General features: G+C 44.0%; 1 protein-coding gene and 1 pseudogene across 1 annotated transcript in view; both read right to left on the reverse strand.

The window, feature by feature from the left end:
• Window positions 1–116, reverse strand: LOC114612389 (annotated as a pseudogene).
• Window positions 117–16,651: 16,535 nt separating this feature from the next.
• Tgm3 (transglutaminase 3) overlaps window positions 16,652–25,876 on the reverse strand; it is a 34,606-nt gene continuing 25,381 nt past the window's right edge. The window contains exons 10-13 of the mRNA XM_028756657.1: window positions 23,092–23,400; window positions 20,601–20,758; window positions 17,703–17,836; window positions 16,652–17,274 (exon numbers count right to left, since the gene is read on the reverse strand). Of these exons, the coding sequence (XP_028612490.1) occupies window positions 17,127–17,274; window positions 17,703–17,836; window positions 20,601–20,758; window positions 23,092–23,400 (749 nt within the window). The 3' untranslated portion in view covers window positions 16,652–17,126. The remainder of the gene's footprint in view (window positions 17,275–17,702; window positions 17,837–20,600; window positions 20,759–23,091; window positions 23,401–25,876) is intronic.

A 25,876-nucleotide genomic window follows, 5' to 3' on the forward strand; every position in this document is an offset into this window, starting at 1 on the left:
CTTGCTTCTTTTATTCAGATGTTCATAGGACAGAACACTGAGCATAGACATCTCCTCTCTCCTCTCTGATGCACATGTGACACAGTAGTCACACATGCAAAGCCTCTAGGGACAGAGGGTTTTATAATTTTTAACAAAAGATGGACATTCCATATAATCAGATTTATACCTTTTTTTTGAGTGCGCAATTTTTATTTCTGCTCTAATGGCTTAGTGGTTGGCTACTGATTACAGATTTTCTTATACTCTTTAAATAGTGTCTCAGTTACTGTTCTATTACTGTAAAGAAACACCATGACCAAGGCATCTGATGAAAGAAAGCATTTAATTGGGAACTTGGTTACAGTTTCAGAGAGTTGGTCCCTGACCATCATGGCTGGGAGCATGGCAGCAGGCAGGCATGACACTAGAGCAGCACCTGAAAGTTTACATCTAATCTATAACCATGAGGGGTATGTGTGTTTGTGCACGTGTGTGTGTGTGTGTGTGTGTGTGTGTGTGTGTGTGTGTCTGTGTGTGTAGATGGGGAGAGAGAACCTGACATGAGCTTTTGAAACCTCAAAGTCCACCTCCAGTAGCATGTTTCCTCCATGTTAGCCATACCTCCTAATCCTTCTCAAATAGTTCTGCCAACTGGGGACCAGACATATACTAGCATATGGGGGCCATTCCCATTCAAACCACCATAAATAGTAAGTCTTCTACTCTTTTGCTAAGAGGGTCACGGTTTTATAACTCTGCTTTAGCCTTTATGTCCTGCTTAGATTTCAGATGGTGGAAGAAATAATTAGTGGCCTTGAAGAGCATCCACTGAGATACTCCCATCGGAAAAACAAAAAAGGAAAAGAATGAAGAAAAATGTAAGTGTCTGACACCATCGAGCAGTGCATCAAGACTGGACAGATGAGAAATATTGAGGATTGCTCTAATTTTCTGTGAGCATCCCCTCCTGTGGACATGACACAGCCATGGATTGATGATATAGCTATAAGAATAGAGATCTGTAGATGATATAGAAGTATAAATAGATGATATTGATACTGATTATATAGGTAGATATTGGTAGATCGTATAGATACAGACATAGCATAGGTACAGATATATCTCCGTCCTCAGGATTAAGTTAGATCTTTTCATTTCAGACATTTTACTTCCAAAATCTTACAGTTTTATCAGGGTCTTGCTTAACTCAAGTGGCATCACTGTCCCAGGCAGCTCCTGATGCTGAACAATTGCTGATGACTGCTTTGGCAAACAGGGTTTTGCTGCAGAAAAAGCTTCAACTCGGATCAGATGGGGATAACTTCAGGAAACGAATCTTTCTAGGTCAAACAATAAGAATATTCTGCAGAAAACTGTCTTTCCCTCCTCCTACTCTGCTCTCTTTCTTCTTTGGCTGTGTTAGCCATAAAGCCCAGAGCTTTGTATGTGGCAAGCAAGCACCCTGCCATCTGGGAAGCTTTCTGAACTATCAAAACCTGACTCCTCTGATGGCCACAGGTTGTTGACCACTGGTGGAACTACTGTGGCCTCTGGGTTCTAAGGCTCCACAGAGAATGGAGAAGAGAAATAGATCAGGAAATAATGCCACAAGTCTAGTCCTTTTATTGAGATTCAGCAAGGAGTTTTGTTTTTAGTTTGTTTTGAATGAGTGTCTATCAGCTTGCTATAATTTGGTTAATTTCAAGAGTTTTGTAGATCTGACTCTTGCAAAGTTTGACAGTGCTTTTCAAGGCTTTGAAGAGGCTTTGAAGTCATTACTGAATTTCATCTCCTGAGTGTGTGTTTTCATGGATATGCTATACTTCATTATGGAAAAATTTAAACATATTTATACTAGGGGCTAGGGCAATACAGTCCTATGTACCCATCTGGTTTAGTCAGTGTTTTATTGCTGTAAAGAGACACCACAATCATGGCAACTCTTGTAAAAGAAAGCATTAACTGGCTCGTGCTTACAGTTTCATTATCATCAAGGTGGGATGCATGATGACACATAGGCAAACATGGTAGCTGAGAGTTCTACATCCAGATCCAAAGGCAGCAGGAAGAAAGAGGCATTAGGCCTGGCTTGGGTCCCTGAAACCCCAAAGCCCATTCCCAGTGACACACTTCCCCTAATAAGGCCACGCCCACTTCAATAAGGTCACAGCTCCTAACCCCTGTCAAGTAGCACCACTCCCTAACGACCAAGCATTCAATACGTGAGCTCGTGGGGACATTCCTACTCAAACCACCACCTGTGGTAAGATACCAGGCCAATAAATAAAGAAATAAAGAAATAAAGAAATAAAGAAATAAAGAAATAAAGAAAGAAAGAAAGAAAGAAAGAAAGAAAGAAAGAAAGAGCCAGGCATGGTGGTACATGCCTCTACTCCCAGGACTTGGGAGACAGATGAATCTTTATGAGTTCCACCGCAGCCTGATCTATATAATGAGTCCCAGACAAGCCAGGGCTACATAACAAGGCCTTGTCAAAAAGCAAAAACCAAACCCAGACCAAAAAATCCAAAATCCCCTAGGAGAGAGGGTTTATTTTGGCTCACAGTTACATGTTACAGTCCCATTTCTGTTGCTAGGAAGTTTTAGTGACAGGAAGCTTGAGACATATTGCATTTACAGTCAAGAAGCAGAAAGCAATGGATGGACACGTGCCATTGCTCACCTCCCTTTCTCCACCTAAACTGTCTGGAGTCCAGCCAGGGAAGGGGACCACCATCAGTTAACACAAGGTAGGCCCCCACAAACATGCCCAGAGGCCCATCTCCAGGTGATCCTAGTTTCTGTCAGGCTAACAAGGAAAAAACATTCTGAGATGCCTTTAGGGATCCAACAAGGTTGTGTTCCCAGTTGCACACAGATGGATGCTGTGCTGGGTCCGTGGTGTTCTAACTAAAGTCACAGACAGAGAATGAAAGTCCAAAGCACCATACAAGGCTGTTGGGTACACAAGCCTGTTCTGCAGCAATGACGGGCTAGTGACAGGTGGACGCCAAGAGAATTGGAGTGCTCGGTACACATCCAACCTCCACACCAACACCCTACCCTTCCCATGTCGGAATAGAGTGTAGTGCATTTTTAAGTAGTTTCCAATGTACTTTTAATTCTTTAGGGCCTTAGTTCTCACTCTCGAACGCCCATTGTAGTCACTGGTTTCAGGGTAATTCTAGCCTAGCTCTCCCTCTGCTGGCTATCATTAATATTACAGTGAGCTGTCCTGGCTCCATCTCATCCTTTTGCATGTATACAAATTTACAATTGTTATAGTTTCTTGACAGACTTCTCTTTTATTGATAATGCAGTGAACTTCTTCATATTTTAATTGATTTTTATTTGAAATAGTCTTTATCAGATATCAGAATAGTTACATTAGCTTGTTTTTTTTTGTTGTTGTTTTGTTTTGTTTCTATTAGCTTGGTAGATTGTTTCATATGCTATGACTTTTAGTTCCTGGGTGATTATACTAGTGAGGCGTCTTTCTTGGTGAAAACAGAAAGTTGGATCCAGTTTTCTTTTCAATCTGTTGAGGCAATCTGTGTCTCTTTATTAATGAACTGAGCTATTTACATATAAGAATATTATTGAGGACATTTCCTAATTCCTGCAATTTTTATCTCATTTTTGTTTTATATTTGTTTATTTATTTATTTGTGTGTGACTCCTCCCCCCGTGTGTGCAAGCTCATGAGAGAGGGTTATGTTGCAGGCAGAAAAGCTGGAAGAATAGCTCCAGTAAGCCCTCTGTCTTCTGACATGGAGCTACAGGACTTAGAGTTGCCCTCCAGGGCTTTAGTCCTGCTTTGGTTAAGTGTTTTTTCTTCTTTGATTCATTTATTTATTTTATGTATATGAGTACAGTGTCATTGTCTTCAGACACACCAGAAGAGGACATTGGATCCCATTACAGATGGTTGTGAGCCACCATGTGGTTGCTGGGAATTGAACTCAGGACCTCTAGAAGAGCAGTCAGTGCTCTTAACCACTGAGCCATCTTTCCAGTCCCTTTCTGTCCTTCTGTCCGATCTTATACAATGATCTCTCAGCCTTAGATGTAAAGATTGTATCGTAGATGTACCAGTTGGAGCCGGGCACTCCCAAGTCACTTATTTTCTGCATTTTGATCAGTTGTGGATCTTTGTAATGGTCTCTGTCTGCTGCAAAAGGAAGTTTCTTTGGTGTTTGGGGTCTCTGATGTCTGATCTAGTTTCTGATTTTAGGATTGCTTCCTAAGAGGGGGGGATACTAGAGAAGCAATAAAGGTTCATTAAGAAAAAAAAGAAAGAAAGAAACTCTAGTCAAGAGCATAGACTGTGTGGTCTATTCTCTAAAATAAACCTAACATTCCACTTGGGCCAGGTCAGTCACCTGGCCAAGGGACCACTCCTAGAAAGGTGGGCTCACCTCCAGTCCTAATTTTCTTTTAATGAAAAAAGTCCCTTTTCTTTCCTAAATTCCAATCCTCTAGTACAGATTCTTAAAGAGCCCAGCCACACTACTTTGTAAGTTTTCCCATTTGTTCCAATTACTCAGAAAAGTGTAACCTTTCCTTTTTGTGTTCACATGACTTCTGCTTTCCCTAACCTTTGGCCTTCTTAGACTTCCTTACTTTTCTGAAGTGCCCTTCCCCACCGTATGACATCTGTCTTGTGCCTGACTTCCATGCTGGTTCAAATGACATGGGCTTTCCTCTTCTCTACCCCATTTTCCTTTGGATAGCTGCTGTGACAGGTAGTAGCTTGTATTGTTTTGATTTTGTTGCTGTCGTTTGCTTATGTGTTTTTATTCATTTAAATTCTAATAAAAATGTCCCCAAGCTTATGAAAAAGAAGAGGTTTTTTGGATAAGAGGAGACAGCTACATTTTTTCTGTGGGTATATTTAGAATATACTTAGAAATTACATTGATTTAGAAAAATGACAGTAGTAAGCTCCCCTCTAAGTCCATGATTTTTCCAGCCATGGCTAGTTGGCTAGGTTCATGGTGCCAGGCATTAAACATCCATCGGTTATCCCCAAGACAAAAGTGCCATTATCATGTTATTTGGAGATATTTCTTGGCCAGTCACTGTTGTGGTTCCTGGGCTTGTTGCTGAGTAGGGCTACCGATTGTTCTTCTCCCCTGGTATCATCCATAGCACTTTCTGATACTGTGACAGCTAGTCCTCAGGGAGACTTCCAGGTCAGTTTTAGTTTTATTCCTCCAAGTCCTGTGTCCAAAGTACATGGTGTCTCTGGCCATAAGGTCTTATCTTCCATTTCTGGGAGGCAGTCAATGACAATTCAGTCATAAAGTTGAGTTGGTCTACCTAATCAGGCATGGACTATGGAGTGGATTTCAAATTCAATCAAAAGGTGGTTTGTTTCCCCTGAAACAGTCATACCACTATAGTACAATTAACTGATAGATTGGTACTGTAACATGCATGGACCATAGCTAGCTAGGAAAGACTACTGATGGGTTTCCTCCTTCAGAAGTTTGCATACCTCTGGGTACTACGTATGCTAGGCAGTCACGTGGGCAACGCTGTGTCTATCTTTGATGATGAAGTGTGTTTCTTTAAAGCAGTAATCACAAGGATCCTGTTTTTTTCATTACATGTATTTATTTATTTATTTATCTATCTACTTGGTATGTGTGTATGTGTGTATGTGTGTGTGTAGACATGTGTGCACACACCATGGTGCATGCATGGAGGTCAGAGGACATCTCTTAGGAGTCAGTGTTTCCTAACACATGTCACCAGGCTTAGCAGCAGGTGCCTTCACCCTCTGAGTCATCTTACCATCCCAGGGATTCTACTCTCTAATCCCGTCTTCTAGTTTGTTTGGTAGAATGAAGAACTGAGTCCATTCAATATTCAGGGTTATTACTGAAAAATGTATTAATTTTCTCATTTTTAATTTTATAGTGTTTAGTGTTTTCTTAGTCCTATTTGTTCAGTAACTATCCAGATGTCTTTCTTGATTTTGCTGTAGCTTTTGCATGAGTTTATAATTTTCTTCCATCTATAGTATTGATTCCAATATCCTTTGGAGTGCTGGCTCAGGGGTTGTAAGTTGTTTTAGCCTATTTTGGACATGTAAAGTTTTTCTTGATCTGTGACAGCTTTGCTGGATACCATAACATGGGTTTGTGGCTCTGGTCTTTCAGAACTTGATGTTCATCTTTTTTTTTTTTTTTTTTTTTTTTTGTGGTCCCTAAGTTTGACTGCAAGTACCATAAACAGTTTTTGTCTTTGTTTTTGTTTTGTTTTGTTTTTATTGGATGTTTTATTTACATTTCATATGTTGTCCCCTTACCCCATCCCCCACCCACCCAGGAACCCCCAATCCCCTCACCCCTCCTCCTTCTTCTCTGTGGATGTAACCTCTATCTACCCCCCCCCACTCCCACCTCCCCACCCTCAAAATTCCCACCCCCTGGGGCATCCAGCCTTCATGCGGTCAAGGTTCTCTTCTTCCACCTATGTCCAGCAGGGCCCTCCACTCTTACATATTCAACTGAAGCGCTGGATCCCTCCCTAAGTGCTCCCAGGCTGGTGGGAGCTGTGGTTGGTTGGTATTGTTGCTCTCCTCATGGTGCCACAAATCCTTTCAGCTCCTTCAGATGTCCATCTTTTTAAGCCCTACTGAGCTTTAGAGTTTCCACTGAGAAATTGGCTTTTATTTTCATGGATCTGCCTATGTATGTGACTCAGCCCCTCTCCTGCCACTTTAATATATTTTCTTTGTTCTGAATATTTAGGTTTCTTTCTTTTCTTTTTAAAACTATAACATTATGTGGGGAATTCTTTTTTTCTGGCTCTGTCTATTTGGGTTTCTTGTACTGAATGGACATTTCTTTCCATGTATTTGAGGAGTTGTCTTCTATAAGTGTACTGAAAATATTTTATTGACTTTTCTATAGAAATTTTCTCCTTTGTCTATAATTTGCAGATATGGCCTTTTCATGGTGTTGCAAAGATCTTGTATATTCCTTTTGTATTTTAGAATATTTGCCATTGAGTTTGACTGTATGATCTAACTCCTCTCCGCTGTCTCCGGGCCTTGATGTTCTGCCCTGGGGTTCTCCTTTGAGTTGCTTTTTTGTCTTATGAAATCTCCTTTTCAATTTCCTTTCAGCTTGGTTTTTCTTCAGTATTTCTGTCTTTGTTGGTTTCTATTTTCACAAAATCGAATGGCTTCTTTCATTTAATCCAGCCATTTACATTCCCAGGAGGTTATCCATATCGTTCTCAAACCACCCGCAAGTTTATTCATGCTCTTTTTGAGTTCTTTGTCTGGAATTTCATCTAAGTCACTCTATTGGCTATGGGATTGGTAAAGTGCTTTTGGAGGGGACATTTTGTCTTAGTTTTTTTGTGTTACTTGTTTTGCATTGAAACTTGCTTGTCTCAATGTGTTTGTTTGTTGAATAAGTCTTTCTGGCACAAATACGTTGAATGAGCATTTGGCTTGGTACTCTCACCACAATGCACATATCCTACTTATTTGTATGCTCTCAACACAGATCTAAGTATAACAAGCAGCAACCATTTCACAGTCTACAGAACGATCTGCCATGCAGTTTCTTCCACCAACCAATTTGGCTTATTTCTTTTGAATCCATCACCACTCAGATTTTCAGGATGTGGGCAGAATGTAGCCAGGTTATTTCCTTTTCTTTGTTTTTACATGTAGATTTGTTTATTAAGATACTCTCTTTTTTCCTTTAGTTCTTTTTTTAAATCTTCCTCTCACATATCACATCCTGACCAGTCTCTCCTCCTTTCTTTTCCCCCACTCTCTCCCACCTTCCCTCTCCCTCAGATCCATCCCCTTTCTGACTCCCCTCAGAGAAAAGCAGGCCTCCCAGATTTTTTATATGAGTGTAGCATGGATGGATGGTCCCCATCCTAGGTCCCAACAGAGTCTTTGCCCTTCTCTGAAACTTCATGAGTCAGGCCTCTGCAGCCAACATTTCTCTTCTACTCTAGTTTGCCAAACTTCCACTAAACATTAGTTACTTCTCTTGTTGCTTTAACAAAAGCAACTTAAAAACAGCAACTTTACTTTAGCTCACACTTTGAGAGTACAGCCTATCATGGCAGGGCAGGGAAGGAAGGACAGTAAGAGCAGCTCTGGCTGTGACAGCGGCCAAGTGGGGCAGCTGGTCCCGTGTGCCCATATTCAGGAAGCAGAGAGAGGTATGTGGTGGTGTGCTCTGCAAGTGTTCTCCTTTTCTTTACTCTAGGACCCCAGCCCAAGGCATGTGCTCCCCTCATTCAGGGTAAGTCTCGACTCTTCAGTTAACTCTCTCTGGAAAGACCCTCACAGGCATGCTCAGAGGTGTGGTGTGTCTCCTAGGTGACTCTAAACACTCAATTACAGTGAGATATAAGCACCACACCCTGTGCCGACTGTTTCCCAGCACTAAGCACTTTTGGATTTGTGGTAAGGTTCTATTGGAGCCTCACAGTGTCATCTATCCCCTACCCCCACTCTGAGTCTCCCAGTCTGTGTGACCACAAGCCTGTAAAAATCACCAAGCATTGCTGCCAAATCCTTACAACCTGACCATAGTAGGGATTAATTAAACATTTATCATTCACTGAAATTTTGGCCTGGTAATTTTATGGCCCGGTGACACCAGAAGATCACAGCATGTAGGATGAAGTATGTCACTGCCATATTTTAAAACACACAAACCATTCTGGAAAGTTAAACCCTCAACCCCACAGAATTCAAGCTCAAGCATAGGCCATCAGATTTATTTACCACAGACCAGTAGGAGGTGTCTCTTTCCTATTTCTAAAGACTATAAAATACTGGGAAGAATACACTGCAGTATATCCTCTGGGAGGTGTGGGGGGGGATGTCATTTTCTACTTTAAAACAACAGCAAATCCTCTTATATTTTTACATATTTAAGATGTTTTAATGTTAACATGTTTGTGCAAAATACCTTAATGTGGCTGCATGTGTTCAAATATTGAAACTTCATTAGAAAGAAAGACAATCTATTATAGATTGGTTATAAATTACCTGGACCAGTCGGTTGCTTATCAGTGACAGGATCCTGAGCAATAGGACCAGGGGATCAGGAGATAAAGAAGACAGAAGATAGAGAAGTAAGTTTGGGACCAGGAGACCTTGCATAAATGGTCTTATGTCAAGCAAGCTTATTAAGAAGCACAGCAGCATCTTATATATTATTTTTAGGGGAGATATGGGACAGAGTTAGCAGAAACTATCATACAATGGAGGCAAAGTCAGTATGAAGCAAATCAAACAATATTGCACAAGGGAACCCAGGGCATCTCACCAACATTACAGACTGTGCATATAAGGGCTCGGGACTGATAACCACAGCCCTGTAAGGTAGGAAGAGCTGTGGTCTCAGGATCTGAAGCTATAGTTCCTACAAGGCCTTGGTCCTAGGCCATTACCTAAGCATGATCCTGGTTTAGAGAAGGAACTAAATCCCTTCTCCATACGTCAGAGGCTCAGAAAAAGCCCTGGTTCATCATCCAGCCCTCAACATATAAAGCCTGAGCACAGTGTGACTTATAAAGGTACAGGAAGGCTAATATGAAGGCAAGGGAGGGGGACGACGTCTCTAATCCACTTCCTTATTAGTACCACTATATAACGTGTTCACTTATGAAGGCTCCAGAGAGGAAACAACACCGTAATGACATGAGTTCCTAGTGAAGCATAGGTTCTGTGTTGAGTCTGACTGTCTGAGACTGAAATCAAGGTTTGTAGAGGAATTGACCTAGAGATGGAGCAGGGGGCAAGGGTAAAGAGGCTGATTCTGGGAAAAGGGACTCTTGTGTCCTCTGCCAGTGGTGTAGCAGCTGCTGAACCTTGCTGGGAGGAGGCATCTGAAAATGTCTACAATGGCACCCAGCCTCATCTTTGTGTTTCTGTGTTATTTACCTCCATGACTTCCTGGAAACCCATAATAAAAAGTACCACTGGGTCACACAGTAGCCTCTGTGTAGGCAGTTAGGCATAATGCACAGATTGAGACAGTCCACCTGGAGATGTTTCCTGGCTCTGCCATTTTTGAACCTGGGAAATCCCTGACCTAGAAACTCTTGTTACCTGCCTCATTTGTACAATTGAAATAATAGCAACACTTTCCTTAAGGACTGTTGCAAGGGTTAAATAAACATCTATAGAATACTTCGGGCAGTAATTAGTAGAGTTATATATGGCATCCTTTCCAGCCTTGTCCATTAGTCATTTCACCACATTCATTATTCCCAATTTCATTGACTTGTTTGGTCCTTTGTGTGTGTGTATGTGTGTGTGCATATATGTGTGCATGTATGTGTGAGTGTGTGCATGTCTGTGTATGTGCATGTGGTTGGGGAAGGAACAGCTACGGAGCTTACCAGAAGAAGGGGCACTGGAGCTGAAGAACACATTTCATGGGTCCATCTTCTCTGTGGTGTACAACTATGTGAGGTGGTCCTGCTCCTATAAGCAGCTCTAAGGACACTCGTTTGGTCATCATCATCAACAACAAAAATCCATGAAAGCAGAAGGGGAACTAGTTGGAAGGAAAAGGGATTAGTTTGAGTGAGAGGGGTCGAACGTGAGCATAATACAGTGTATGCATGTATGAAACTCATAGTGTTCAGTTGGTGATACTGTCACCTGGACAAAAGCTAGAACTGACCTGGACCAACAGGTTGTTCTTCAGTAACAGGGTCCTAAGTGGTAGAGCCAAAAGATGGGAAGATGAGAAAGATAGAAAGCCCAGCATCAGGAAATCTGCATATGCTGACAGAGTATGCCAAACAAGATTATTAAGAAATACAGCGTCTTATATATGTTTCCAGGGGGGAGTGTGCCACGAAGAAAGCTCAATCAAGCGATGTTGACAAAGAGAACACAGGATACCTAAGACAACCACAGCTCTTCAGAGGGGAAATGTGAGTTCTCAGGAGCTGAAACCATAACTCCTTTGGGGCCCTGGCCCCAGTCTCGGCCTTGACTGCTCCTGGGCAAGGACACAGTGTTAGCTTTCCCTCTGTCTATCCATCAGGGTCTCAGGGAAATTGGATTGGTCTGGTTTCACAAATAACCACTGAATTAAGCAAGCTTCAGGGTAGAGCTGTGGGAGCTTACCTAGATGATGTGGGAATACATATTCTGAATGTGGGTCCGTGACTGAGGGCCTCAGACAGAATCAAAAGGAGGGAGTGAGCTGAATGCTAAAACTCACACTTTCTGTGTCCTGATCATGGGTGTCATGTGACCAGCCTCCATGTTCCTGATGCCATGACCTCTCCACCATGGTGGACTGTACACCCTGGAGCTGTGAGCCAAAATAAACATCTTTCCTTAAGTGCTTCTGTTAGTTTTGTTTTGACACAAAAATCCCCAACAGTAACAAATATGCAATGCAACCTTATTGTGTATGAATATATGCTAATATGTGCTAATAAAACATTAAATAATCTTACCCTCAAAAAATGTCACCAGCTAAAATGTGTGTAATATGCCTAATCTACCAAGCTTCATAGTCTGGACACACAATGCTACTTAAGCATTCTGAGAGATGGCACTATATACCACAACTCTAGAAAAAAATCAAAGTTCAAAATCTGAATATGATTTGTATTGAGTATGTATTTTTTCTACCATGATAAAGCATAAAAAATAGGAGTTGGGGCTATCTATCTAGGAGCATATTGCTATAAATTTCTCTCAGACTGTACTTTAGCTGCATCCTACACATGCTGATGAGCTGTGAATACATGTTAAAATTCCACAGAGGAGTCCTCTTTTACGTTTCCCTGTCATCTATTTGCTACTTTGAAGGCTTTCAATTACTTTTCATACATTTGGGAGCTTGGCAGGCATATTTGATATTGATGTCCTCATGGTCAAAGAAAACTGAAGTTATTTACAATTTAAAATTTTTTTGATGTATTGATATTTTGCCATTAGAAAATATTATTGTCTCTGGTAACATCTTTTTCTATTTTACATATTTGTATAACTTTTCCAGATTTCTTTAAGTTACCATTTGTACAATATGTAAAAAATACATATTTTTTAATCCTTTTACATTCAATTCATATGAACTTTATAGTTCGGATTCATTTTTTGTAGTGTAGTTGGATTTTGCTTTTAAGAATCCAATTTGACAGTAGTTATCTTTAAAAAATATTTAAATTATATTCATTTTGATTTTTAATGTGTGAATACATTGCCTGCATGCATGTCTGTACAACATGTGGATTCCCATGCTCTACAGGGAAGGGCATCGGATTCTCTGGAGCTGGGGTTACAGAGGGTTGTGAGCCACTCTGTGCGAGCTGGGAGTTGAATCAGGATGCTCTTGGAGAGCAGCACATGTTCTTACGCACTGAGCCTCTCGAGCATCATGCAGGAGTTATATTTTAATTGAGGTGTTCATGCTTTTCACGTTTAATGTGTTATTAATATTTTGGGTTGGAGTCCGCCATGCCAACACTGTTTGCATAGGTGAAATGGCTTTGTCTCCTGTTTCCTTTCCTCTGCTTTCTTTTCCTATTAACTGAGTATCTTCATTGTCATGATGTTTGCTTTCTGCACCGTTCTCTGAGGGATGTTCTCAGTGATGTTGGGGACTGGGATCCCTCCCTCATCTTGGTATGCCTGACTCTTAGAACAATGTCTGACACATGTGAGCAGCTCAAAATATCAATAAAATAAATTGGCTAGGACACTTAACCAGAACATGTTTAATCGGAAGTGCCTTAAGTAATAAGAATGTATGTTATCTCACTTCAACATTATTCTGGAGGTTGATAGTTTTGGGTCAGCAAATGCAATGTCAAAGCTCTGAGTTCCTCGAAGGCTGTGATTCACTGGATGCTCAGCTACCTTATCTCTTCACATGCTGAGAGTGAGGTGCCATAAGATTGACAACTAAAATAAGGAATCTAAAGTGTTCTCATGAAGCACACTGTTCTTCTCATGCATATTCTGTCTTCTGTGGACCATTTCGCTGGCTAAAACAAGCAGAGGTGAAGCGACCTGGTCTGCTTTGTAAGAGTTTACAAAGGGGTCAGATTTACCTCCAGGATCCACACGGTAGACATGGAAGTGGGCTGACTCAGATTTTCCTGATGCTTTCTGGGATATACCTCAACTTTTGAGCTGAGGCTATGGGCTTCTAGGACAGCCCCCGCCATGACCAAGCACAGCTAGTTTGTCCAATGTAAATGTAAATATTTCCATGGGAGAGGTCGCTGCACACAGCTTCCCATGGGGCTGGCTGAGGGTTTCCTAGAGCCATGCCGTGTCCCGAGTCCCTTCTGCTTCTCCTTTCACAGGAGTCAGGCCTGACCACAGTCTTCAGGGCCAGTCTCTACCTGTCCCTCTTTTCTTTGCATTAAGTGTCACCTCTGGTAATTTTCATGTACTTCTAATCCCATATCCTCAAGGACCTAACTGATTTTATTTTATTTTTTTACTTTTGGCCTCAAAGGGTTCTCACTTTGCTTCTTTAACAGCTAAGATTGGGTACCCCCACCTAGCTCTAAACAACAAATCTGGTTTCAAAGGCTAGAGAATGTTTTTCACAAAGCATGGCTGGGACTCTGCAGGGTAGCTTTAGGCAACCCCAATTTGGGAAGAGTAGAGAGGATTAAGTAATCAGTGGTCTGACCTTGGGAAAGGCCTCTTCTTTACAAGGGGCAATTCCTCCTGTACAAGTTTGAAGCTTCTCTCTGCACCACACAGGGACAGGGGATGGAGACTTGCCTGATGGGTAATTTGGAAAGAATAATCAGATGTGAAGGATTTGGTGCTCTTGGCTTCCCTGGGTTTCCTGCAGGTTCTCGTCCCACATTGCCCATGTGTTGGGAAATGAAATCCTGGCGGCTAGTGGGTAGGGTTTTTTTTTTTTTTTTTTTGTAACAGTGATAGAAACTATATGTATTAGCTCAGTACAAGTGCCCCACCTGACAGCCACACTTCCTGTCTGACCTGCTGGTTAACTGTGGCCACGTTACTAAGTCAGTGGGACATGAGCAGACACAAAACATGTAATTTTAAATGTCATCTATCATACTGTTTTCTTTAAATTCTTTTTATTTTATGTGTATGAATGTTTTGCCTGAATGTCTGTCTGTGCACCACATATGTGCCTAGTACCTATGGAGGCCAGAAGAGGGCATCCAATTCCCTGGACTGGAGTTACTGATGGTTATGAGTGGCCATGTTGTGGCTGGAAATCAAACCCAGGTAGACGGGCAGCCTTTACTCTTGGCCACAGGTCCATCTCTCCCACCTGTTTTGTTCCTCAAATAGTCCAGAGCCTAAGTAGGGTGAGAAGTTTATTAGATTTATTTCTCAAGACCTGTGTGTGGGTTGAATAGACACTTGGCATAGATTTTTTTTTTAAATGCTTTGTCTCCTCCTTGAGGGTGGGAAGCCAAAGGCAATCATCACTCTGGTGTTGGTTTTGATATTTCTGAACCCTGCACAATACAGAGTCTGGCTCAAAGTGAGTAACTGGAAAACTCAGATCACCCTGCTCTTGAAGAATCAGCCTAGACCAGCCTCCTCCGAGTGCGAGGTAAGGAAACGCTCTGGATTTTCCTATCAGAGGCCAGAGCAGTAGTGAGAGTCTATTTTACTTCAGTCTTCACTGGAGGCTGAGCCAGAGTCTCTGAGACAGAATGGATATCTGTATCCCCAACTCAAGGTGAATGGAAGGCCCCAGGAGTCACCAAAAGAGAAGGAGATAGAGTTGTAAGGTTGCAAACAGAGTTATAATCCCCCTGTCCTCCATAGCTGGGGACCTCTCTGCAGTAGAGACGTAGGACCCAGTTGCCCTCAGCCATCAGAGTCAGGGCTAGATAGGAGTTCTGGGGAAAGTTTGCTGTTGGGAGCAAATGTGGATAGAGATTCAGGTGCTGCCTTCCCCCACGGGACAGGCTGGTGAGCCCAGTGTGCCTGTCCATGCGTACTCACTGATGGGCAAGTGGATGTGAGCTTCCTAGGCCAGGATCTGGCCTGAAGCCATCACAAAGTGCTTCTGTACTCTTCTAGGGCAGTTGGAGCCAGCATGTGCACCTCTCGGGCCAAAGCCATGCTTTCTATGTTACAGGGCATGCTGTAAGCAAAGGCTGCGTTTAATCACCAACTCACAAGTGAGGCTCGTGGCCATGGGGCATCAGTGCCAGTGAATAGTCCCCCCCTGCTGTAATTCAACAGGAAGGAAAGGAAAGGTGAGGATGGCTTTTCCTTCACAGGCACCAGGGAGGCCTGAGCTGAGTATAAAGGGAGCAGGCTTTGGGCCAGACGTGAAGTGGCAATTTCTGTTTAGAATAGACTGGTTCCTGAAATTTGCAAAAATAAAACAGAATGGCCTGACTGGTCAGTAGAGCGACAGGAGAACTAATGGGGTCTGCCTGAGATTATTTTGGTTGTTTGAGATAGGGTCTCACTACATAGCTCACTCAGGTTGGTTTTGTGATCTTCCTGTCACAACTTCCCAAGAGCTGGGAATGCAGGTGTGTGCTCAGTTGCCTGGGGTTATTTACAGGCAAATGCAGAGGCATTGTCTGAGTTTGTTAAGGGCAACAGTGCTGTGGCTAGCTGCCAAACATGGGCTCTTCTGGCTGCAAGGAGAAGGGGTTGGCCCAGGGGAGTGCTACAGTTTGAGGGGGTTTGAGTTTTGACTGGAGGCTCATGAAGTAGAAACCAAGTCCTCAGTGTGGCTATGTTAAGAAACGATGGATGGAGAGTTTCAGGAAAGGGATACTGGGCAGCCATTGTGGGTACTACTTTCTGGAGGGGGATGCAGTTCTTATGAGACCCCGAGTTACGAGAATGAATTGTTGTGACACATCAGCCCTGGCCCTGCCTTACTTGCTGGTGTCCTTTCTTGCCATGTGACTCTCTCTTCTTGTATAGATGTCTATCAACTGCCATGACATCCCTATCAGAGCCACTGTCATGCTGTTTGGACTTTCATCCCTCCAATCTGTGAGTGAAACAACCCCCTTCTTTGGATATGGTCCAGCTCCGGGTATTTCATTAGGCCCTTGAAAATGGACCAACACAGCAGGGGACAGCCCTGTGCGGGCAGAGCCCATTTTGCCTAAGTTTCCTGAAAATACTTGGAAGTTCTTTCTCTTTCTGAGACACGCACAAAGGTCCTAAAGAGTTTCCTAAACATGCACAGTGATTAGGTCTCAACCTTCCTAGTGCTCTGGCCCTTTAATACAGTTCCTCATGCTGTGGTAACCCCAACCACAAGTCATTTTTGTTGCTACTTCATAACTGTAATTTTGCTACTGTTACGAATGCTAATGAAAATATCTGTGTTTTCTGATGGTCTTAGGCAATCTCTGTGAAAAGGTCACTCAACCCCTAAAGGGGTCGGAACCCACAGGTTGAGTACTATTGAGTCAGAGCCTGCCATGACAGCTTCATTTCATTTGTGGAATTACCTCGGGACATTTTCCAGAGCTAACTGGCAGTGTTTCCCTATTTTTGCCGTTGAAGCTGCAAAGAGTGAACAATTTTCCTGTGGACATTGGTACCCAATGGACAAGGCCCTCCCAAATCTGGACCTTCTCTAGAGGAGGTGATCCCAGCCCCTCTTTCTCCCTTACCACCTGAGGCAAAGCAATCTGATAGAACTGGTGTTGTATAATTGCACTTGTTTGGCATTTATTTTGACTGTAAGGATGTGAGTGGTGTGGTATGTGACTACTCCCTGCCTTCCATGGAGGCTGAGGGAGGAACAGGGTATCCAAATTGCAGACTAGGATCAGCAAGCAGTCCAGGCTGGCTTCTTCCCAATATGTGTTGAGCTCCGGTGCTGCTCTGTGTACAGCATTGCCGGGTATAAGGAATCAGCGGGGTCAAGGGTTCACAGAACAGGCCATCTCCAAGGGAAGCAATCAGGAAATGTGCAAAACTGATCAAGTCCCAGACCAGGGGGGACCTGGCCTAGCTTGAAGTGAAGGGGGTTGAGTTTGGGGGAGGCTTGCTAGAAGTCCATATCTGGCAGCCATGGAGACACGGAGGGCTTCTCAGGCTGGACAGCATAGACAACAGTTTCACTCCACAGGAGAGCGCTGTCTGGTCTGCGTTACCCAGGTCTGTGGGAGTGCCGATGGGTAGGTCACTCGGACACATCAATGGGCAGCATGGCCTTGATTGCAGGGAATCTATCGCAGGAAAAGTCGGCAAGCAGTTGCTTGGTGCCACTCCGAGTGGGAAAAATCTCAAATCGGACCCGGGACTTCTCCTTGGGGCGCAGGGCTGGGACACTGATGGGCGAGGACATAGATTAGTGTTGCTGTGAAATCCAGAGGGCTCAGGCTACACGGGCCCTAGAGGACTCCAAGGCCTGTTCTAGTGGTATAAGGCAAAGCCACCATTTCCTCAGCTCCCTTTAGCTGTCTCTCGGTGTGAGCTGGTTCCCTTTAACTCTGTGGCATCCAGCTAGGGAGGGGGCAGATAGTCTATGGTCTCCCAGATATGCTAAGCCCTTAAGATCAGATTTTAGCACTTGCAATTAGGACTTCAAGCTTGATGAACTCCAAACCAAATGCAGATTCTTGGACACCAAGGGCCACAAAGAATGAAGGTTCAAGGTCAGAGGGTACTCTGACTGTCTACTACCTAACGGCTCTGGACAGGCCCTCCTGCTCGACTCTTAGCCATCCCCACAAAGCTGCTTAGGCCCAGGACTCACTCAATTCTGAGGCTGCCACGAAGCAGGCCGCTGCCCTCCACCATCAGCACACAGTTCTTTACTGGTTCATCCAGGGGGTTGGAGAAAAGCATCCGCACGATCACAGGCTTCTGCACCTGAGCCTGGTCCAGCACCTGGAGGAAGGGCCCATGAGTTAAGATGCTAGGTATGTGGCCCCTACCTGCTACCCTGTGAGAGCCGAGCATGAGGATACGGTGAGAGAGAAATATTGCCTAGGATGTAGAAGGGAAGGCCATTTCATTCAGTCTCAAGAATTAGATGGTGTCCTAAGATCCATGTGGGGTGCCAAAACATTACCATTATCCTCACACTATATATGGGAAACAGCTCAGGCAGAGACCTGTGCTGTTCTCTGTGACTGGAAGCTTACTGAGACAAGCTCACAACCCCAGTTCAGTTCATCAAGAACAGGCAGCTCCTGCTTCTGAGGACAGCCCACTGCCAGCTAGTTTTCGTGAACCTCCTACTTATTGGTTTTTTTTTCCCTTAAAAATTTTGGGCGTGTGTGCACACAACAGTGTGTGTGTGTGTGTGTGTGTACACTCAGGAGGCTGGAGTCATAGAAGACAACAGCGGGATTTGGGGCCATATAATCAACATAAACTACTTACTCACCCCAAAAGGTGAGGACTGTTGTTTATCTGCTAAATGTCAGCCATGATCTGGGCAGACATGGCTGATAAGGAGGGATAATTATTTATCTCCCCATCTAGAAGGAACAAATGACGTCATGGAAAGGGAAGACAGTGTTTTGGAATAGATGCTGAAATTTCGTGACCAGCACATTTCTCTCTTTCTTCCTTTGAGAACCCTGGAGGCTATTACGTTAGTTAGTTAGTTAGTTAGTTAGTTAGTTAGTTAGTTAGTTGTTTGTTTGTTTGTTTGTTTTTCTTGTTAGTGCTCATGGCTACCACTGTATGGTGTAAAAGGGCAAGTTCAAACTAATTTGACAGCCTGGGAAGCTCACACACTGGGAGAGAAAAGGGCCTACCTGGTCCTAAAGCCTAGACTATTTTTTGACAGACATTGCAATATATCACAGTGCACTCTGAATAAATGAGACATATCACACATCATGATTTCTGTCATCTGTCCATTGGATTAGAAGTATATTAATTAGAAGAGAAAAGCATAGTTTTGTGCTGTTGGTCTGTAACAATGCTACATAAGTAGCACTGTAATCTTGCTGCTGACATTAAATGTATACATCTGTATATTAATTTATCTTTATTGCTGTTTGTTAACCAAATCTATAAACACACTCACTTATATTTTCAAGTGTCTGTTTCTTGATAGTTGTATATTAACTTGGGAGTATAGATGCACGCAGCAGACTGAACGTGGAACGCTAGTCGTGAATTTGAAGGTTCTCACCCCTTTGGAAAAGCGTTCAGACTTTATTTCTGATCCCACAGTGTAAGGTCCCCAGGTTAGCTCATGTCAATCAGCAGATGAGCTAGTGGGAGGGGTCAACCAGACGGTTAGATGAGATATGAGAATTTTACCTAAAACATTATCATTTTCTATAGATTCCCTTCATGAGTTTGAACTTCTGACACTGCTCTGAGTGAACCACACATCGCCTTATTTAGTGGTCAAAAATGTCTCTATTTTCTAGAATCTCAACAACACGGGAGGGTGTATTTGAGAGAAGGAAAATTGGGTGTATCTTATAAAGAATCAAGGAAGTTCAGAATGGCCTTTATCTTGACAGCATCAGTGATAAAGATATTATAGTATCTTTAAAGATAAATCAGACATCATATGGGCATCTAAAAATTGAATATAAATATATGAATAAAAGATGATTATGTAAGGATGTTTGAGGATTAGGAATAAAATGGGGGGGAAATTAACTTAATTTAAATGCTCATCTTTTTAGGACAAAATATATTTTATAGCTGAGATGGTCACCATCAAGTATTGTTTCCCAGCTTTGGGAGTTGGAGAAAACACTCAGCTGTCTGTCATATTGCAGAGATGGACAGGGAGAGCTTCTTGGAAACTCCTTGTGAAGCAAAAGAGGCTGCACCATGCAAGAGCCATACAGGAACTAACAACAGCTTCCCTCTGGGAAAGAAAGAATGGCAGCCCAGAGCCACAAGCTCGGCTGCAGTCCCGACCCATGGAGGATGCTGTTTCTGTTTGGTGAGGTTTTATGTGGTGAGATGACCCCAGAACAGTCTTAACACTAGTTCCACTGGCACTGACTATCAGACAAATTGTTATATGAAATTGTACTTTCAGTGAGACAAACGTTTAGAATGTTTGGGTGACCAGGCCTGATCTGTGAAATCCATCAAGCGTGGCTACCCTAAGGAAGTGACACCCTGCAAGGAAAGCATCTTTTCATTCCTCTGACAGAGCTGGAGCAACAGACTTAGCTGAAGGGCTTACTCACTTTCCATGCTGACAAATACTGGAGCCCAGATACAAGGCCAAGTCTCTTTAGGAGTAAGGCTCAAGGTTGGAATTACTACTCCACACTGACTGTCTAGCCCTGAGGTGGAACCACCCCTGTCCTGAAGCACAGTGGACTAAACAGGACAGCAAAACAGTAGCTGCATGCAAAATGGGACCCTGTATCACAGTGAACACGCTGGGACCCCTTTCCTGACACCGGGAACCCTAGAAACTAGCTTAAGAGAGGCAGGACCAGGGAAGACACAATTGCCTGGATCCCTGGGGACTCAGGAAGCCAGCAGTGGGATTATATAGGAAGAAGCAAGCACTATACAGAGATACAGTAGACAAAGGGTAGCCAGATCTGTGAGGCTCTTATGTACATTCCTAGGGGAAACCCTGCCTTTTCTGTTCACTTCTTGGTGGCTAGTGGGGTTCCTAGGACTGGGGGAGGCACCCTTCCCATCCTCTTACCTCCAGGGTCAAAGCAGGGTTGTCCAGGATGACATCCCGCTCCACCACCACCTCGGCCTCATCAGGCACCTTGCATACGGCTGTGACCCGGATCATGTTGTCTGCCTTCAGGTATCTACTATACTGAGAGTATGCGATCTTCACAGGATACTGTATTTCTGAAGGAAGAAGCAGGGTGTGGGTGGACCGAGTGTGAAGCTGCACTCTGGGACCCTCTTTAAAACCGAGTCAAGGTGGGCTGAGCTGGCAGCTGGATCTGTACGCAGCCTACTGCTTTCGAAGCTGTCAGCACTCAGGTTTTGTGGGGTTTGTTGTGTTTGTGGTTTTGTTGGTTTTTGTTTGGATTTTTTTACTGGGAGGTGGGGAGGGGCAGAGTAAGGGACCAAGGAGGTTCCAGGATACAAGCAAGCAAGCTTGCATCCAAAAAAAGAGGGACTTGAAGGTCTGAGGTGCAGCTGCCCCTCCCAGGCCTGGGAAGTGTCAGAGGATGAGTTTCCCTGTAAGAGACTGGGAAGAAGAATGCTAACCTATTGCCCAATGGTGGTGGCAATACAGTAATGACTAGGCAGGGAGGCTGAGGCATTGGCTAAATGCTTCTGTTCCCTCAGTCATCTAATGAGCTGCGATTCTAGAGTGACAGTGTCCTCGGCTTCCTCTCTCTGGGCGCTCCCTCTTCAGAGCTGTCCACACTCAAGGAAGGCAAAGCTTTGAACACCACACAAGGTTTTCTAAATCAGCTCACTCCTCTTGTGCTTCACCACAAAAACCTTCCATGATGGCTTACCACCTCGGGGAAAAAATTCAGACCCTCAGCTTGGCCCTGTCCCAATTGTGCAAAAGGCACCTCCTCCTTAGAAACACCCTGCACTTTCCCACCAGGATTTACATACATCAGGCTTGTTTCTGCCTCACTTCTGACTTGTGGGGTTTCCCTTAATGGGATTTCCTCCCTTGGCTTCTCTCTAGGCCTCAAAGATTCCCTCTGTTGTGCTGGATTCAGGATCCAGAGCCTTGTGCATGCTAAGCACATATTCTATCAGGGAGCTACGCTTTCACTCCACAAAACCCTCCCAACACTGAGGGTCGTGGGGATTTTCCCTCTTCAGATGGTCTTGGACATTGCTTTCCTTCCCACAGTTGTGCTCTGTGGCCTTTGGGGTCAGGGGGCTAGGAGAAAGTTCCCTCTACTTCTACGGAGAGGATTGGCTACAGCTGTCCCTAATATGGAGACGGAATCCTCAAGTCAATTGAGCCACTTTCTCAGTGGTCTGACTTTGAGGCTCAGAGAGGGAACGAGACCCATTCAGGTTTATCTGGGAAGTATCTGAGCGTCAGGACTCCCGGTTTTTGTTTGTTGTTTTTTTTTTTTAGAGGACTAAAATGTTTTCCCCCTTCATAGGGAGTATTTTTGGCTTACAGAAATAGGTTGTCCTATGCTAGAGATTTACCTTTGGTAGCCTTCTTGCCTAGCATCCAGGAGACCCTGGCCTCCTTTTTTTTTTTAAGTGTCAGAAGTAAATAACACCAACAGTTGCTTCTGACACTGACATTTCTGCTGGAAGACAAACTGCGAAGGGATTCTGCCTTTTAGCAGAGGTAATTCAGCTCGATTTTTCTTGGAATTCTTTCAGGACAGGCTATATAATTAACCAGTTTCTATTAATTCTTGATGTGAAGCAAATAGTCACCCCACCCTTGTCAATCTGCTTTGTCAGCCCAAACTTTTCATAACAGCTCCCGGATTTTGTCAATGCTGGCACACACCTACATTCTAATCCCACAGAATCCGTCTCCCTCTGCTCTGCCTGGTTCCCTTCCCACCTCTGCTGCCCTGGAACAACAAGTCACTGAACCTCCCAAATGCTTAGATCTCCAAGAAAACCTGTTACTGTCATCAAAAAAACTGCACTCAGAGCCAAGAAGCTTCAGGCAACACGGGGTAAGGATTTAAGACCCTGGGATCTTTCAAAGACCACCCAAGGTCAAACCTATAGCAGGACAACAGCTACAAAACCTAGCAAACAGGTGACATTGGGCTTGACATCAGAAAACCAAGGACCAAGACCTCGGCACTGGCCCTTAATTACCATGGCACAAGAGAGTTACAAGTATCTGAAGCCTTCTGTTCACCTCTGTAACATGAGGCTTGAAATCACCCCCTTTTTTTAGAAGGTCAGATGAGATTCCATTCACTCTGAAAATCAGGCAGGGTGGCACAAACCCGTACAGGACACTGTACTGTGGCTATGAACTGCTAAAGCCTCCCTTCTTCCTTTGCTAGGGCATAATAAACATGTAGTTAGCGCCACAGTGACTGGCCTTGCTCATAGGACAGCAACTTCCAGAGCATCAGAACTAAGGCTTACCCATGGAGGCCACTCACTACTCTGTCCACAGTCAGCCAACTCACCAAAAGCAGTAGGATCCCATCTGTGACCAACTCTTTTGGGCCCTAGATTGATTGAGTTCTATCAACTACAGGATGAGTTACCTTCTTCAGCCTCCAAGGATATTGTGGCAGAGTCCTTCCATACTTCGTGAACAAGGGTACCGTTGTAGACGATGGTCCAAGCTGTCATGTTCATTGTCACTGTCTTCCTATCACTAGTCATGTTTTTGAGCGTCAGAGACAGACTGACTTCTTTGCCTACTGCCAGTGCCCCAGTGACCTTGAACTTCCCAGAAATGCTGGGCTCCTTTTCTTCCCCTTCCGAATTCCTTGAAGACGTTGGACCGAAAGTTGCATTAGGTTTGAGTTTGCTCAAAGCCTTTTCCTGTACTTGTCTTTCCTCCTTGGAACCTGTGTATTGGTGAGAGAAACCAAAACAAAACAAGGATACCTCAGGGATGTAGCTGCAAATCAGACAAAGGACAGAATGACCCGCTTGGAAAGTGACTAGATCTAACACTGACACCACTTCCATCTGCCCAAGATGCTCCCAGCAAGTGTCTAATCTTGTCAGGTCTCCATTAACCCTTCTTAGTATAAGGTTTCCAGGCCAGCCGGGCTCTGGTACTTTTTAAATCAAGTCTATACTCTCAGGAAGTCGCAGGGAAAGTTCGGTCAGTTTCTGCAAACATTACTACAGCACTTCATCATTTCTGTGTTTTAAATTAGTTTTTTTTCCATTTTCTCCTTCCCACCCTCCCTCCCCGCCTCTTTCCTTCCATCTCTTTCTCACTTCCTTTCTCTTTCTTTGGATAGAAGGCCTTTTTCTGAGACTTGAAGAACAAGCCATTTAAAAGCAAACGGCAAAACCAAACAGAGAGGAGTAAAAACGAACCCACAAGCAAAGCCAGAGTCATGAGAAAGAACTCTAAATCACTTCCCCACATTCCCCGGGTTTGTGTCTAGAGGCACTTCAAGAGTCAGCAAGTGACACTTTTGTCTGTGCGAGTCAGCAAGAACATCCTGAGGCTGATGAGGTTCCAAGTCATGGATAGTTTGAATTGCTGAGAAATTCAGAGTCTCAAAACCGCAAGGGCTCTAACAAAGGGTGCGTTTCCTGAGTCTGTGGGTCAGCAGAACCTACTGTAGGTCTGTAGCTCCGACTAGGCAGCAGAAGTTCTGAGAAGACAGCATTGGTGACATCCTAAAGACTTGTGGCACACTGGGGACAGAGCAAACAACTCCAAGCTCAGGACTAATGAACTGACTAATCAGTTCACCGTCCACTCCCGGCTTTGACCTGCAGGCACGTATACCACACAGCAGAAGGTCTTAGCCTCTCAAGAGGACAGAAGAGTGACCCAATTTGTATGTATGGACCCCTAGGCTTTCCCCCAACCAATCTGTGAACATTTCAAAGTAAACCAGAAGGCTTAAGATAAGTACTCTACAAGTTAGTGAGTCCTTTTCATGAATTATGTAAATTTCCTGGCAGGGACTTCAGAGACTCATGAAATCTAAGAGAAGCTACTGGTTTGGACTACTCTGGGATTTGGATGAAGAAAGGGAGGGATTCATCTCCAGGGATCTGGAGCCTGGTCTAAGGATCCTCCCTTGTACCCACCCTGCTGCAAGTAAGTGGCTAGATTACCCGGCTTGAGAGCTCCCGGAGGGTCAGGCTCCTCTGGATGCCCTTCCATTCTCTAGCTGAGCTGTCAGTCCACACCCAAAGCTGAAGGCTGTGCTGAGCCTCTGAGGCTCTTTGCCTGAGTCCCTGAAGCAGGCGTTTGCACAAGGAGGTTCCAGAGCCTATATAGGTCACCTGCTGAGCTTACTCAAGACTATGCTTCCTGCTGCTGTTTTCTCACCACAGGATTGCTATTGTGCAAATGCTTAGCAACCCATTTTTATGAGCTTTTCCTGCCTGGGGCTCTCTGAGACCAAGGGGCATCATTAGACAAGAAGATCTGGGTAACATCAGACAGCTGTTCCATCCTGCTGTCATGCATGAGCAGAGGAACTGGCAGGAACCCTGGAGGGAGTTTCCTACTAGGCCTCTCTCCATTGCTTAGAAGGTTGCTAGGACTGCAGAGGAACAGGATCAACATGTGAGAGTGATAGGGAAAGTCACAGTCTCGTGCAGCCAGGTAAGCAGTACCTGAACAAAGTAGTTCGTGGGAAGGCATTATTCCAGGGAGGGTATCCAAATGGATGGAGACCACCATCCTAGTCATTAAGTCTGTACTGTGTGCCAAACACTGTACTTTGTGTGCGTTTTTGTATTGAAATCCAACCCAAGAGAGACACTGCTATTCTTGTTTTGTTGGCAGGGGGACAAGAAAATCACAGAACCTATGAAGCCTGTTATAAGTGGTAGGTAGGACTGAGAGTCGCCTTCTGTTCCGGCTTATTTGTTTCCTGTTCCTTATACTTGTCTTACATTATGATTTTGAAATTACCAGCCTGGCACCTGCCTTTCCAGTGACACCATCTGCTGTGTTTTATCTACAGGGTCCCTAGGGTAGGCATTCAGGCTCGTGGAAATTGTCAGATAGTTTATGATGGAATGCACAATTTCTTTCCAGTGCTCTACCATTCTCAAACAAGTGTATTTCTACTTTAGAGAATTTCAACAGTGTTTACAGACTGCAAAGTGTCCATCCACTGGTACCTAGAGTGGACACCTCTGGCGTTTGAGTTAGACTCCACCTCTGGAGTCAGTTTTCTAACACCAAGGCCAGCAGTTGTCGGAGATTTGGTCTGATTTCAGGAGCACTGTAGGCGCATTTAGAAAGGTACTTTTCTCTCCCCCCCCCCAAGCCTCCTAGAAATTGACTGTGATCAGTTGAGTCTCAAGTCAACTTTTCCCAAGTATTTCAGAAAGAGT

The sequence above is a fragment of the Grammomys surdaster genome, unplaced genomic scaffold, assembly GCF_004785775.1.
Source record: "Grammomys surdaster isolate TR1022 unplaced genomic scaffold, NIH_TR_1.0 129, whole genome shotgun sequence".
In the NCBI taxonomy this organism is placed as follows: Eukaryota; Metazoa; Chordata; class Mammalia; order Rodentia; family Muridae; genus Grammomys; species Grammomys surdaster.